Source organism: Pongo pygmaeus, chromosome 6 (assembly GCF_028885625.2).
Source record: "Pongo pygmaeus isolate AG05252 chromosome 6, NHGRI_mPonPyg2-v2.0_pri, whole genome shotgun sequence".
NCBI classification, from domain to species: domain Eukaryota; kingdom Metazoa; phylum Chordata; class Mammalia; order Primates; family Hominidae; genus Pongo; species Pongo pygmaeus.
The window spans coordinates 13,108,227-13,124,298 of NC_072379.2; the positions used below are offsets into that span (position 1 = coordinate 13,108,227).

General features: G+C 55.2%; 1 protein-coding gene across 1 annotated transcript in view; it reads left to right on the forward strand.

Annotated features, from left to right (window-relative positions):
* Positions 1–13,285, forward strand: part of CASTOR2 (cytosolic arginine sensor for mTORC1 subunit 2) — a 67,780-nt gene extending 54,495 nt beyond the window's left edge. The window contains exons 5-9 of the mRNA XM_054496598.2: positions 581–704; positions 1,864–1,974; positions 3,685–3,767; positions 6,293–6,387; positions 6,490–13,285. Of these exons, the coding sequence (XP_054352573.1) occupies positions 581–704; positions 1,864–1,974; positions 3,685–3,767; positions 6,293–6,387; positions 6,490–6,555 (479 nt within the window). The 3' untranslated portion in view covers positions 6,556–13,285. The remainder of the gene's footprint in view (positions 1–580; positions 705–1,863; positions 1,975–3,684; positions 3,768–6,292; positions 6,388–6,489) is intronic.
* The last annotated feature ends 2,787 nt before the right edge of the window (positions 13,286–16,072 follow it).

Below are 16,072 nucleotides of genomic sequence, written 5' to 3' on the forward strand. Positions count from 1 at the left end.
GGTGTGGTGGTGCATACTTGTAATTCCAGCTACTGAGGAGGCCGAGGCAGGAGAATCACTTGAACCCAGGAGGCAGAGGTTGCAGTGAGCCGAGATCATGCCATTGCAGTCCAACCTGGGCAACAAGAACAAAACTCCATCTCCAAAAAAAAAAAAAAAGAATGTAATGGAAAGGTCCTAGGCAGGCCCTGCTGCCATGTCTAGCAAGGGTGGTGGATGTGCATGCAGGCAGCAATGGCCAGAGGCCACTCCTGCTGCAGTCCAGGTGTCAGGGTGGGTTTCCCAGGCAGGGACTGTGGTGCTGAAGCCTGGAACACAGGTAGGAATGGAGCCAGGTGGTGCCGGTTGGGAAGGGCATCCCAGGCAGCCAGCCCAGCATGTGCAAAGGCCCAGGGGCCTGAGGGTGAGATGGAGAATCAGGACGGTGGTAATTGGTGGTAGAGGCTGGAGAAGCAGCGGTGAATGAGTCTCTCGGGGCCTGTGGCTGAGCCCTCCCCAGCCCTCTTCCCAGGCCCTGCACTCACCAGAGCTGCTGCTTTCAGTCCCAGCCTCAGTGCCTGACATCTTTGTGCTCTTACAGTCCAGAGGCCGGTCATCCACCCACTGTCCAGCCCGAGCAACAGGTTCTGTGTCACCAGCCTGGACCCTGACACGCTGCCTGCTGTTGCCACACTCCTCATGGATGTCATGTTCTACTCCAATGGGTAGGGCTGCCTTGGGCGTGAGGGCTCGCAGGGTGGGCCAGAGGGAGGCACGGCTCCACCTAGGAGTCTTAGTCTGATGGGGGAGGCTTTGCCAGGAGCTCATCTGAGGGAAGAGACATAGACCTTCCTTGGAGCTAGTCTGAGCAGGGAGACATGGACCCACCCCGGAGCTAATCTGAGTGGGAAGGCAAGGACCCGTTCCAGAGCTAGTCTGAGGGGGGAGACAAAGACCCATCCCAGAGCTAGTCTGAAAGGGGAGACAAAGACCCACCCCGGAACTAGTCTGAGGTGGGAGACTTGGACCTGCCCCGGAGCTAGTCTGAGGTGGGGGAGACAGACCTGCCCCGGAGCTAGTCTGATGGGGGAGACACGGACCCGCCCCGGAGCTAGTCTGAGTGGGGAGACAGAGACCTGCCCTGGAGCTAGTCTGAGGTGGGAGACATGGACCTGCCCTGGAGCTGGTCTGAAGCAGGAGATACAGACCAGCCCCAAAGCTAGTCTGAGGTGGGAGACAGGGACCTGCCCTGGAGCTAGTCTGAGGTGAGAGACACGGACCCGCCCTGGAACTAGTCTGGGGTGGGAGACACGGACCCGCCCTGGAACTAGGCTGAGGGGGAGACACAGCTCTACCTAAAAGCCCCAGTCTGAGGGGTGAGACATCCTACCCTGGGAACCCCAAAATTTGGTGAAGCCCCAAAGACACATTGGGAGCTGTAACAAACTCCCCACTCCCCACTGAGCTCCAAGGACAGGCACAGTCTGTTGAGGAGCTGAGAACTCAGATTTTTTTCATTTGGTGAACAACAGACATTGTGTCACTTCCTCAGTGGATTTTGTAAAGTTTAGGCCAACACGAGGTGGGGCGGGGCAGGGTCCAGCATGCTGACAGTCACCACAGCCTGTGCCCTGAGATGCGGGCAGGGGCCGGTGTAGCCTGCGTGGGAGGCCGGCCGGGCCTCCAGCACTGCAAAGTGTAGCACCCACCTCTGTGAATGTGGTGAAATCATCCCCATGGCATAGCGAGCAGGATGAGAAGGACACTGGCCCAGGGTCACCCAGGTGGCATCAAAGCCTGGGCAGGGCCCAGCTTCCCTGGGCTGGTGTGAATGGGGCAGGGGCCACAGGGGCCCCATCCTTACCAGCTGCCTCCGGTCCCCAGAGTGAAGGACCCCATGGCCACTGGGGATGACTGCGGCCACATCCGCTTCTTCTCCTTCTCCCTCATCGAGGGCTACATCTCCCTGGTGATGGATGTGCAGACGCAGCAGAGGTGAGCCAGGGTCCTGGGGTGGACATTCAACCCAGGGTGGACCCCGGGGTCTGGGGGGACTATGTGATGGTACATCACCCACTTTGTCTTTTTTGTTTTTTTGTTTTTTTTTTGAGACGGGGTCTCGTTCTGTCGCCCAGGCTGGGGTGCAGTGGTGCGATCTCGGCTCACCGCAACCTCCACGTCTCAAGTTCAAGCAATTCTCCTGCCTCAGCTGGGACTACAGGCATGTGCCACCATGCCCAGCTAATTTCTGTATTTTTAGTAAAGACAGGGTTTTGCTATGTTGGCCAGGCTGGTCTCGAGCTCCTGACCTCAGGCAATCCGCCCACCTCAGGCGTGATTTTTTTTCTCGCCCTGTTGCCCAGACTGGAGTACAGTGGCACGATCTCGGCTCACTGCAAGCTCTGCCTCCTGGCTTCACGCCATTCTCCTGCCTCAGCCTCCCGAGTAGCTGGGACTACAGGCGCCGCTACCACGCCTGGCTAATTTTTTGTATTTTTAGTATAGACCGGGTTTCACCATGTTAGCCAAGATGGTCTGGATCTCCTGACCTTGTGATCTGCCCGCCCCAGCCTCCCAAAGTGCTGGGATTACTGGCGTGAGCCACCGCAACCAGCGTGATTATTTTTATTTTTATTTTTGTTGAGACAGGATCTCGCTCTGTCACCCATGCTGGAGTGCAGTGGTGCAGTCTTGGCTCACTGCCACCTCTGCCTCCCAGGTTCAAGTGATCCACGTGTCTCAGCCTCCTGAATAGCTGGGAGTACAGGTGCCTGCCACCACACCTGGCTAATTTTTGTATTTTTATTTTTATTTTTTATTTATATATTTATTTACTTTTTGAGACATGGTCTCACTCTGTCGCCCATGCTGGAGTGCAGTGGCGTGATCTCAGCTCACTGCAACCTCTGCCTCCCAGGTTCAGGTGATTCTCCTGCCTCAGCCTCGCAAGTAGCTGGGACTACAGGTGCACACCACCATACCCTGTTTATTTTTGTATTTTTTGTAGAGACAGGGTTTTGCCATGTTGGCCAGGCTGGTCGTGAACTCCTGACCTCAAGTGATTCATCCACTTCAGCCTCCCAAAGTGCTGGGATTACCGGCATGAGCCACTGCGCCCGGCCAGTTTTTGTATTTTTAGTAGAGATGGGGCTTCACCATGCCGACCAGGCTGGTCTCGAACTCCTGACTGCAAGCGATCTGCCAGCCTTGGCCTCCCAAAGTGCTGGGATTAACGGGCATGAGCCACCACACCCGGCCACTTTGTCTCTAATAAACCCTCACCATAGCCCTTCATCATAAGTGAGCTGGTCCCCCAGCTCAGAGAGGTGCAAGGGTTGCCCGAGGTCCACTGTGGGGTGGTGGCAAAGTGGGGATTTGAACCACAGCCCCGGTGCTATTTCTCCCTCAGCTTCTGCTCTGGACCTGGGAAGAGGTGTCCAGACCAGCCTTAGCAAGGGTTTGGGGAGGGGCTTGTTCCAAAGCCCAGCCTGACATCACCCTCCCCATACACCTCCCCCCAAGACGAGGAGGCTGCGAGGTGAATGGGTCCAGGGTGTCCAGAAGGGATTGTTTTTGGGGGGCCCTGAGCTCTGCCCAACCCTGCCTGGCCAGCCCCACGCCTCGCTCTGGCTGGTGCACCAGCACGCCAAGGAGGGAGCGCAATTCACATCAGCCTCGGGGATTCTTCTCTCGTTCCTTTTGAAGGTTTCCTAGTAACTTGCTGTTCACAAGCGCATCCGGAGAGCTCTGGAAGATGGTCCGGATTGGAGGACAGCCCCTGGGGTTTGGTGAGTCCTGGGGGGATTGCACGGGGGATTGAGGGAGCCGGCATTGCTGAGCCCACTCACATAACGTTGTCCGCGGTGACTCAGCCCCTGCTGGGGGGCACAGATGGGGAGACTGAGGCCTGGGGAGCCTAAAGTTTCTGTTGCTCCCCAGTGTGTGGCAGGTGTACACAGGCCTCTTGGGGACGTGGGGAGCAGGCTTCAATCAGAGTGCTTTTATTTTGCCCCCTCTTGAAATTTAATATGTTGCTTATTATTAGAAAATTAAGCAGCTGGGCGCGGTGGCTCATGCTTGTAATCCCAGTACTTTGGGAGGCTGAGGTGGAAAGATCCATTGAGCCCAGGAGTTCTATACCAGCCTGGGAAACATAGCGAGGCCCTGTCTCTACCAAAATTTTTAAAATTAGCTGGGCATGGTGGCTGGCGCCTGTAATCCCAGCTACTCAGGAGGCTGAGGCAGGAGGATTACCTGAGCCTAAGAGTGCAAGGCTACAGTGAGCCATGATCATGTCATTGTACTCCAACCTGGGCGACAGAGCAAATCTTTGCCTCTAAAAATAAAAAAAGAGGCTGGGTGAGTTGGCTCGTGCCTGTAATCCCAGCTCTTTGGGAGGCCGAGCAGGTGGATCACCTGAGGTCAGGAGTACAAGACCAGCCTGGCCAACATGACGAAACCCCATGTCTACTAACAATATAAAAAAATTGGCCAGGCACGGTGGCGTGTGCCTGTAATCCCAGCTACTCAGGAGGCTGAGACAGGAGAATCGCTTGAACCCGGGAGGCAGAGGTTGCAGTGAGCCGAGATCGCTCCATTGCTCTCCAGCCTGGGCAACAGAGCAAGACTCTGTCTCAAAAAATAATAATAAATTTAATTTAAAAATGAATAAATTGGGGCTGTGATAAAAATTAAAGAGAAAAAAAAAATCACTCTTTAGTTCCACAGCTCAAAGATAATAACTGTTGGCAATTTTTTAACGTGTTTTCTTCACGTAAATACATGTAATTGTCAGATATCTCCCAGAGAGTCTGACACCCAACACTTTACCCCTAAATGCCTCGCCTTTTCCATCCTGAGAAGAAGCACCGGGCGAGGTGGCTCACGCCTGTAATCCCAGCACTTCGGGAGGCCGAGGCAGGAGGATCACAAGATCAGGAGATTGAGACCATCCTGGCTAACACAGCGAAACCCTGTCTCTACTAAAAATACAAAAAATTAGCCGGACGTGGTGGCGGGCGCCTGTAGTCCCAGCTACTTGGGAGGCTGAGGCAGGAGAATGGCGTGAACCCGGGAGGCGGAGCTTGCAGTGAGCCGAGATCGCGCCACTGCACTCCAGCCTGGGTGACAGAGCGAGACTCCATCTCAAAAAAAGGAAAAAAAAAAAAGAAGAAACACTTTCTCCTGTATAACCACAACGACAGGATTCCACAGGAGAAAATTTTCAGTCATTCCCTAAGACTCAGTCTTTCCTCTGTTTCCACAGTTGTCCAGACAATGTCTTTGGTGGATAGCATTTTTTTTTCTTTTCTTTTTTTTTTTTTTTTTTGAGACAGGATCTTGCTCTGTCGCCCAGGCTGAAGTGCAATGGCACAGTCTTGGCTCACTGCAGTCTTCGCCTCCCAGGTTCAAGTGATTCTCCTGCTTCAGTCTCCCAAGTAGCTGGGACTATAGGCACGTGCCACCATGCCCGGCTAATTTTTGTATTTTTAGTAGAGATGGGGTTTCACCATGTTGGCCAGGCTGGTCTCAAACTCCTGACCTCAAGTGATCTGCCCGCCTCGGCCTCCCAAAGTGCTAGGATTACAGGTGTGAGCCACCACACCCAGCCAAGGTGCCACACTTTTAAACAGCCAGATCTCGTGAGGACTTACTGTCACAAGAACAGTACCAAGAGGATGATGCTAAACCATTCATGAGGAATCCACCCCCATAATCCAGTCATCTTGCACCAGGCCCCACCTCCAATACTTCAGATTACTGTTGGAGGATTTGGGCAGGAACACAAAGCCAAACTATTTCACTGGCCAGCGACCAGAGAAGGCTCCTGGTTGGGGGACATCTGGGTTAAGCCTTCAAGAGGGATGGCGAGTGGGAGGCCGGGTGCAGTGGCTCACGCCTGTGATTCTAGCACTTTGGGATGTGGAGGTGGGTGGATCATTTGAGTACAGGAGTTCGAGACCAGTCTGGCCAACATGGTGAAACCCCGTCTCTACTAAAAATACAAAAAAAAATTAGCCGGGCATGGTGGTACACGCCTATAATCCCAGCTATTTGGGAGGCTGAGGCACGAGGATTGCTTGAACTCAGGAGGCGGAGGTTGCAGTGAAGTGAGCTCACACCAGTGTACTCCAGCCTGGGCGATGGAGCGAGACTCTGTCTCAAAAAAAATAAAAGGGATAGCAGATGGGAATTCTCTAGGAGGATGGTGGGTGCAGGGTAGGCACTGGCCACAGAGGGTAGAGGCTGAAGAGCCACACAGGCAAGGGTAGCCAGGTTCCGCAGAGGCTAAGGACGGTCTCTCCTGTTCTAGATGAGTGTGGCATCGTGGCCCAGATCTCGGAGCCCTTGGCCGCTGCGGACATCCCAGCCTACTACATCAGTACTTTCAAGTTTGATCATGCACTTGTGAGTGTCCAGCCCCAGACCCCTCCAGGGCAGGGCCGGGGTGGGGAAGCGGGTTCCTGGGCTCACGGGCAGGCATCTGCCTCCTCTCCCCCCCCCGCACAGGTCCCAGAAGAGAACATCAATGGTGTCATCAGTGCCCTGAAGGTCAGCCAAGCAGAGAAGCACTAGAAGGGTCTCTTCTGCTCCTCCCTGCCGCCGCCCGGGCCTAGCCCTAACCCTGAAGATTGATCTTGCAGTATTTCTCTACAGACTGGAAAATCAGCCTGGGGACCCTGAGGAAGGGGCCTCTGTGGGAGACTCCCTCGATTGCCAATCCCTCCAGGGCAGGGGCCCACGCCAAGGCCTCTCCATGCCCTCCTGCCTTCCCGGAGCCCCCCGACCCTCCAGAGAATGACCTTTCTCTTCCCCACCTCCCCCACCCCAGAAAATGCTTTTGGAGGCCCAGGGAGCTTGTGAGCTGATCCGCCTTCTCATCCGGGCTCACCTACGGCCAGGGGCAGATGCCGAGGGAAGCTGGTCCCTCCTACGAGACACTGGTGTGCCAGCTGTCATGTCACCTTGCAGGGCTGGGGCTGGCAGGGTGGGGCCGAGTTTGGGGTGCCTGGGAGGGTTTGGGGGTGAGTACTGTGATCACTGGTCTCTGCTTCCATCAGCTCAGGGCTGGTTCCCTCGGAGTGGAGGCCAGCATGGCCCCCTCAGGTCATCGGGGCTGGTGAGGCTCAGACAGGAATCCAGGTGGGATCCCCGAGCTGGGAAGGACCCAGACTCCCCCTATACCTCGCCTGTCAACCACAGGGCCTGGGCCCAACTCCCAGCAAGACTCCCAAGAGGGCCCTGTCCAGACCCTCCCCGACAAGCACTCAGTCCTTGGGGGAGGAGGGAGGGTCCCAGGAGACCCACCAGCCTGGAGCATCAGCTCCTGTCCCCTCGGCTCTCCCTGGACCCGACTTGGGCAGGTAGAGCCTCAGCTTCCCCCAGCAGGGACATCCCTGGCTTTCCGGGCCTGAGGTTTCTTAGGTGGTGTCCCACCTCCCCAACAGACAACTAGACCAGCATAGGACTCCCCACCGTCCTCCTCCCTCCTCTGCCCCCAACTCACCTGCCTGCCCACCTGCCCCTTGGTCGGGGGCTGTGGCATCATGATTACTTGACCCAGGAGGCAGCTTAACTGAGCCTTAATAGAGAAAACCGTACTTTGTTTTAGTTTTTTATTTAATGTATTTGCACCCAGGCTGCTCTTGGCGGTAGTTTCTGTTTGGCGGGGATAGGACCTATTTGAGTTCTGTCAAGGGGGCCTGGAGGCTCCGTGTCTAGGCTGGTGCTCTGTGGCTCCAGGGGCAGGCAGTGGGAGTCGGGAGATGTCACAGGAGCCTTGGCCCTCTCTTCTGAAGGGAAGCTGGGAGCAGAGATCTCTTACAAGACGCTGGAGCTGCTGGCACCCCACATGGGAACTCCCAACCAGCTGTGGTTCTATCTGAGCACCGGAGGGGGTGAGGGAACCCGAGGGCCATGGAGAGGTGGACAGCCGGGTGGCGGGCCAGCTGAGTGGTCATGTCCAGGAGGCATGGGGTTAGCTGTGGTGTCCCTTCTAGTGGGGTGGTTTTCTGAATGAGCAAGACCAAGGGCCCCTGTGGCTTTCGCTCTGGTGGGTTTTTTTTTTTTTTTTTTTTTTTTGAGATGGGAGTCTGGCTCTGTCACCCAGGCTGGAATGCAGTGGCACGATCTTGGCTCACTGCAACCTCCTCCTCCCAGGTTCAAGTGATTCTCCTGCCTCAGCCTCCCGAGTAGCTGGGATTATAGGCACACACCATCACGTCTGGCTAGTTATTGTATTTTTAATAGAGACGGGATTTCGTCACGTTGCTCAGGCTGGTCTTGAACTCCTGAGTTAAGTGATCTGCCTGCCTCGGCCTCCCAAGATGCTGGGATTACAGGCATGAGCCATCACACCCAGCCGAGTTGTGCTGTTTCTGTGGTCAGAGGAGAAGGGATATTTCTAGTCCTGGCGAAGTGCTCCCCGCTTCTCTGAGCTGTGTAGAATCCTCTGAGCCCTGGAAGCCCACCAGATGGAGAAGCTGTTCTTTAAAATCCTTGTGGGTGTTCGAGCCCCACCACATTAATTAGAAACCAACTTTTTTTTTTTTTAAGTTAATTCGTTTTGCACAAAACTCCAAAACAAAACTCGTACATTGCTGGTCCCAAAAGGGAGGTGGCCGAGTGGGGCAGGGCTGCGGTGGAAGCCCTGAGTCCCCTTTCTGACCTTGCAAGGCCTTGATTTTCCTTTCTGTCATTTCCCCCTGACGGTGTCACTTCTCTGCCTTTCCTTCCCGCCGTGCAAGTGTGTCGGCCCCGTGACCCCAGAGTCGTGTGTCCCCTAGACTTCCTAGGACGTATCTATTGTACACACCTATAAATACCTGTGTTTTATGTTGATAGAGATATATACTGTAAATAGCATATATACTTGAGCAATATATATGTTAATATATACTGTGTGCGCAGTCCGTGGACACAGCCCCCCGCTGTGTGTGCACACGTGTATGGGCGTGACGGCCTCCACCCCACACCGTCTGCCATGCACGCGGGCACATTTGAGCCACCATATATTTTTAATTCAAGTATATAGGCAATACGATTATTACAGAAGCCGATGGGTTCCCTCAGACCTGACTTGAGAGAACAAAGCCAGCAGCTCAAAGAGCCTGCGACATGGGACATGGGATGGGTGCCGAGAGCCCGCTGTGGCGTGGGTCATGCCTCCTGCACCCCACTTTCCCCAGCCAAGGTCCCTGGGCGCCCTTGTTTTATTTGGGGGGACGTTGATCCCGAGGGAGGAGTATTTGGAACTTCTTGCTTTTAACCAGAATGACCCCTCTCCCCTGCCCCCGCCAGCGGCCTCGCCCTGAAGACCTGGGCCTGCTGAATGGGCCACACGCTGCCTGCGTCCCGCCTCCGTGGGTGGCACTTTTTACGCAGGCGGCTTCTCTGTTTTTTTTTTTGTTTTTTGTAACCTGCAAGCTTAGAAATCTCAGGTTCTGCTCCCGGGGCTGCTCCTGGGGACTGGCCTCGTGTCATGGAGAAAAGCACGCATGTCGGGGTGTGCTGGGGCCAGGGTATGGCTCTCCGCCCTGGCTGGCTCTGCAGGGGTGGTCCCTGTTCCAGCCTGCTCCGTGGGAGCTGCCCCCTGGGGACCCTGCTCCTCGGTCACAGGGGGACCCTTTAGTTTTCCCGTCCCCATCCTGCTCGTGTAAAGCTTGGTTTATCTTCTCGGCGTTCTGTGTGTAGCGTAGTCTTGGTTTGGTCTCCACAGCTCTTCGGGGTGGGGTATGAGTGTGGGTTTTCCCAGGCAGGGGCCGTCTGCCCTTGTCCCCCGGCCATCTCCTGGTCTGCTGGGTGGGAGGGTCTCTCCAGGCCCCAGACCCCACTTGGAGGGGCATGTGTTTCTCGGAGGGGCTCCATCCGCAGTTGCATGGAACTCCTTACCTGTTTGCCGTCCGTCCCCTGGAGGTAATCAGAGGAGTGGGCCCGTTGTATTGGCACTGGCGGATGGGGCAGATGCCTGGCGGGGGAGGAAGAGGGCTCTCTAGTATGTGGATTTTTTTTTTTTTTTTTTCCAAGATGGAGTCTTGCTCTGTCGCCCAGGCTGGAGTGCAGTGGCACGATCTCAGCTCACTGCAGCAACCTCTACCTCCTGGGTTCAAGCGAGTCTCCTGCCTCGGCCTCCCAAGTAGGTGAGATTACAGGCACTCGCCACCACACCCGGCTAATTTTTGTATTTTTAGTAGAGACGGGGTTTCACCATGTTGACCAGGTTTGTCTCGAACTCCTGACCTCAAGTGATCCACCTCGGCCTCCCAAAGTGCTGGGATTACAGGCGTGAGCCACCGTGCCCGGACTTGTGGAATTTCTAGGGGTGAGCAGGTGACCCTGGGGCTGCCACTTGAGCTCCTGGAGTGTGTGTCTTGGCCCCTGTGTGGTTCTCCAGTAAGAAAAGCTCAGACAGTCTCAACCCCACCCTCTCCCCTTCCTGCACTCCGAGTACCAGTGGGAGCTGAAGGATGGGGAGGAACAGAGCAGTGACCACCCCCTCCCTGCCACTGATAAGTTCTGCCTCGTTGTGGGGCTCCCCTGTTCCCAAGACACCCCTTTCTCCCTCAGCCCCTCGTCCTGACCCAGCAAAGATCTGGGCATTGCCGACTCTGCACCTCCTTCCTCCATGGGCATCTCCAGGACCGCCCTCCTTCAAGGGGCACTGCCCACACCACCATCCTCAGCCCGAGGCATGCATCCGAGCTGGAGAGGCTTGCAGGCCTGACCCTGGTAGCCTCCCCTCCCCAAGATTCAGAGGTGGGGACCCAGAGCCTCACTCCAAACCACTGGCATTTTTACCTCCTCTCACCTCCAGGCACCAGGCTGCTGGTGGGAAAGGAAGGAGCTGGGGGATCAGAGGCTCCCAGTGTGGCCTCCGGAAGCAGCAGCATAGCCAGGGTGACATTTGTTTAGCAGGAGGAGGCTTGGTCTGGAGGGGCTTGCCCCTCTGAGGTGACACAGGATGCCCTGGAGGTCAGGAGAGAAGACTGGGAAGACAGGAAAGGCCAGGCCCCTGTTAAAGCCCAGGGCACTATTTGGTGATCTTCAAAGGTGAACACTGGCCCCCTCCTCCTGGCCACATTTTCCAGGGATACCCTGGGGAGTCCTAAGGTCACCCTGGGCCCCTTTCTGAGCATTGAGATCTGGATGTGGTGACAACCAGGGCTTTTCTCAGCCCTGCAATGGGGGAATCTTTTTTTTTTTTTGAGGCAGAGTCTCACTCTGTCACCCAGGCTGGAGTGCAGTAGTGCGATCTCGGTTCGCTGCAACCTCTGCTTCCCAGGTTCAAGCGATTCTCCTGCCTCAGCCTCCTAAGTAGCTGGGATTATAGGCACCCACCACCACGGTCGGCTAATTTTTGTATTTTTAGTAGAGACAGGGTTTCACTATGTTGGCCAGGCTGTTCTCGAACTCCTGACCTCAGGTGATCCGCCCACCTTGGCCTCCCAAAGTGCTGGGATTACAGGCATGAGATACCCCGCCCGGCCAATGGGATTTTTGACGCCACTTCCTGAGTGAAGCACTTTGCATGGGGATGGGAAGAAGCACCCCCAACCTTCTAGCCCGCTCCGAGCAGGGCCTGGAGCATTGGAGACATTGGTTAGTGTAATAGGCAGAGCCTGAGTGAGGCCGGTGCGCTTCTCCAACAGAGGTACTATGCTGAGGGAGGGGGTTAGGCCTGGCGGGGGCCCATTCAAAGGAGACCAGGCTTGGTAGCTTAGGCCTGTCATCCCAGCACTTTGGGAGGCCAAGGCGGGAGGATAGCTTGAGGCCAGGACAGCAAGACCCTGCCTCTACAAGAAAATAACGAGAGGCCCCAGGGAAGGAAGCCAGCCAGGAGCATCCTGGAGCAGAGGCAGGAGCCTGAGGCCTGAGCCATGGCATCCAGGGACAGCCTGGTGGCCGAGTCAGCTTGTGGCTGTCACTACAAGGGAAGAGGAGCTATGGAAGTTGGAAGTGCAGGGCGGCCTGTGTGCTAGGAGTGAGGATGCAGGCCTAGGTGTGTTTATGCACACGTATGTGCATGTACGTGTCAGCGTGGATGTGTTCCTATGCATTAAGAGTGTGTGTGTGTGCACGTGTGCAGAGCCCACACCTGAGATACGGGACTGGCTGTTGGAGTATTTTGAGTTCTCAGTAGCAGTCTTGCTGTCGGGCCTCAAGTGCAGAAATGATTAGGTGAGTGAGGGCAGGACTCGAATGCAGACCCTGGCTCCAGGGGAGAGGGTGGGGCATCTCTGGTAGGATGGCCTTACCCCACTTGTCAGAACTACTTTGGAGGGGGGCAAAGGTATCAGGAACAGTTAGAGCAGTTCTGGCTCAGGGTCACTCATGAGGTTGCTGTTGTCTGAAATCTTAGCTAAGGATTGGAGGATGCACTTCTAAGTGAGGCCTGGCTGTAGGCAGAAGGCCTCAGTCCTTCCCCAGGTGGGCCAACCCACGGGGCTGCTTGAGTGTCCTCACAGTATGGCGCTCGGCTTCCCCCCAGAACAAGAGATTCAAGGGCCCAGGGTAAAAGCCAAAGTGTTATTTTTATCCCTAGACTCAGAATTCACACGCCGTTGCCTCCACCATGCTCTGGTTTGATACAGCCCAGCTCTGACTGGAAGGGGCTGGGGCTCCCTGTGCTGACTCTTCAAAGGCATCCCATCCTGAAGATGGCGTTCACAGGGAGAGTTTGTGGGGCTGGCGCTCCCTCATCTACTGGGGCTCATTCTGGAAGAAGGTCCAGAAGAATTGGAGACCCCTGCCCCTCACCCAAACTTTGGAGGTGGCAGGGTGAACAGCAGGCCAAGTTCAGGTCCCAAGACAGGCCAAGGCCAGTGCGGTTTACCGTCCACTGCCTCAGTTTACCTGTATTCAGAAGACGGTCTAGGAAGAGTTGAGCAGAACAGTCCCAAGCCCTCCTCTGTCTCTATGCCAAAATCATTTCCGTTATCCTGAGATGGGGGTAAGTGGATGGATGGTGTACTGAGGGGCCTCTGCCCTGCCCAGAGCCCCCCATCATAGTGGGGGCAGGGGACTTCCTGCCCGCGGCCCCCTCCAACCCTCACCTGGCATGCCCGGCTCACCAGCAGCAGCAGCGGCGTTTCATCGGTCCCAAGATCTGGGTGAAGGGGAGAACCTGCCATCTTATCCCTACCCCCTGGGGCCCTCAAGCTTATTTTCTTGTTGAAGAAACACAAAACCCTCGAGATTCATGTACTGTATGTTGGAGAGAAAAAAATTACCTAATGTTCCCCCAAAAAAGACAGTATATTTTGTACTTTGTAAAGTGTTAATTAAAATGAAAAGGAAAAAAAAAAACGATGCTGGCTGGTGGCTGTCTGGTTTTTTGCTGATCTAGCCAGAACCTGGTCTCATCGCTTTCTCCTCCACACTGTGGTCGGGGGAACACAGGCCAGGGGCTAGAGGCGGGTAGAAAAACACCCAGAATTTGAGGAAGGGCCCCCAGAGCCGGAGGGGTTGTATTAGTTACCTGGTGCTGTATAACAAGTTGCCCCCAAACTTAGCGGCTTAACATGATCATTATTTATAGATCACATTTTCTCTGGGTCAGGAATTCAGGAAGTTTGGCTGAGTGATTTTGGCTCAGAGTCACTCATGAGGTTGCCGTTGTCTGAAATCTTAGCTAAGGACTGAAGGATGCACTTCTAAGTGAGGCCTGGCTGTAGGCAGGAGGCCTCAGTCCTCCCCCACGTGGGCTAACCCACGGGGCTGCTTGAGTATCCTCACAATATGGCGCCCAGCTTCCCCCAGAGCAAGAGATTCAAGGGTCCAGGTTAGAAACCAAAGTGTTATTTTTATTCCTAGCCACAGAATTCACACGCCATTGCCTCCACCATGCTCTGGTGTGATACGGCCCAGCTCTGGGAGGGAACTACATAAGTGGGTGGAAACCAGGAGGTAAAGATGACTGGGGGCCATCTTGGAGGCCAGCTACTATGCCCAGCATCCCCACCCAGACCTTGGGCAGAGCCAGGCCTGGGAGTGGGGATGGTGGGGGGAAGGAGTTCGACGGAGCCTTTCTGATGGCAGGGGAAGGTCAGGGGCTGGTTGCCTGGCCGAAGGGTCTCTGACCGAAACCTAGAGCCCTGCATGGACATCACAGCTCCAGGTAAGTTCCAGAAGCCAGGAGCTGATACCTCCAGATTAGATATCCTGAGGGCAGAAAAGAGGGGCACCGTGCTTCTGGCCCCTGCCCTCTTGGTAGGCAGGACACTGGGGCTGTGCCAGCAAGAATAGATGGGCTTGAGACCTGCATGTTCTAGACCTGACACCCTTCCCCTTCTCCTCTCTGAGATTTTCCATGGGGGGGTAGCTGTGAGCAGGGCAGAGTTGAAGACCCATACCTGCCCTAGGCCCCATCAGCCCCTGCCCCAACCAGCCTCACCCTTGGCCCACAGGAAGAGACCCTGGAGACCAGGAGTGAAAATGGAAGCTGAATATTCTTCCATCACCCCAAGCCCAGGAGAGTTCTAGCTGCTGGGAAGGTTTTATGCCTGGGGTCTGAAAACAAGTCCTGTCACTCTGGCCTTCAGATAATACCACAGGAGGGCTGGGTGTGGTGGTTCACACCTGTAATCCCAGCACTTCTGGAGGTAGAGGCGGGAGGATTACTTGAGGTCAGGAGTTCAAGACCACCCTGGTCAACATAGTGTAACCCTATCTCTACTAAAAATACAAAAATTAGCTGGGCATGGTGGTGGGCACCTGTAATCCCAGCTACTTGGGAGGCTGAGGCAGGAGAATGGCTTGAATCCGGGAGGTGGAGGTTGCAGTGAGCCGAGATTGTGCCACTGCACTCCAGGCTGGGCAACAGAGTGAGACTTTGTCTCAAAAAAAAAAAAAAAAAAAGATAATTCCACTGGAGCCGGAACATCCATGGGCGATCTTGACTGCCCCAAAACTCTCAAAATCATCCCCTTGTGCTGGTGCTGGGGACCCACCATAGCCCCTGCACCAGGGGGTCCTTCCCGGAGCATTACAAGGGATGCAGTGCTAGGATGGACCACAAGGGGGTGCTGTGCTTGGACCAGGAAATGACCAGCTGCTGGCCAATAGTAGAGGGAAGACAGAGAAGCAGGGAGGGACGGGAGAGTTAGACTTAGTGAGACAAGAAACAGCAGGTAGAATCCAAAAGCAAAGAAGGACCCATAGCGGTAATTAAGAAGTGGGGTGGGCCAGGTGCAGTGACTCAACGCCTGTCATCCCAGCACTTTGGGAGGCCGAGGCAGGCGAGGTCAGGAGTTCGAGATCAGCCTGGCCAAAATGGTGAATCCCCGTCTCTACTAAAAATATAAAAATTAGCCAGGCGTGGTGGCAGCCATCTGTAATCCCAGCTACTCAGGAGGCTAAGGCAGAAGAATCGCTTGAACCCGGGAGGCAGAGGCTGCAGTGAGCCGAGATCGCGCCACTGCACTCCAGCCTGGCAGCAGAGTGAGACACCATCTCAAAAAAAAAAAAAGAAGAAGAAGTAGGGTGGGCCAGGTGCAGTGACTCATGCTTGTCACCCCAGCACTTTGGGAGGCCGAGGTGAGCAGATCCCTTGAGCCCAGGAGTTCAAGACCAGCCTGGGCAACATAGGGAGACCCTGTCTCTACAAAAAATAAAAAATTAGGCCAGGCACAGTGGCTTACACCTGTAATCCCAGCACTTTGGGAGGCTGAGGCAGGTGGATCACCTGAGGTCAGGAGTTCGAGACCAGCCTGGCCAACATGGCGAAACCCCGTCTCTACTAAAAATACAAAAATTATCTGGGCGTGGTGGTGGGCGCCTGTAATCCCAGCTACTTGAGAGGCTGAGGCGGGAGAATTGCTTGAACCCGGAAGGCAGAGGTTGCAGTGAGCCAAGACCACGCCATTGCACTCCAGCCTGGGCAACAGAGCAAGAGTCTGTCTCAAAAAAAAAAAAATTAGCCAGATGTGGTAGTGCATACCTGTAGTCCCAACTACTCAGAGGCTGAGGCCAGAGGATCACTTGAGCCCAGGAGTTGGAGGCTCCAGTGAGCTGTGATGGCACCACTGCACTCCAGCCTGAGTAACAGAACAAGATCCTGCTCTAAAAAGCAATAAATTCCAAAAAAAAAAATTAA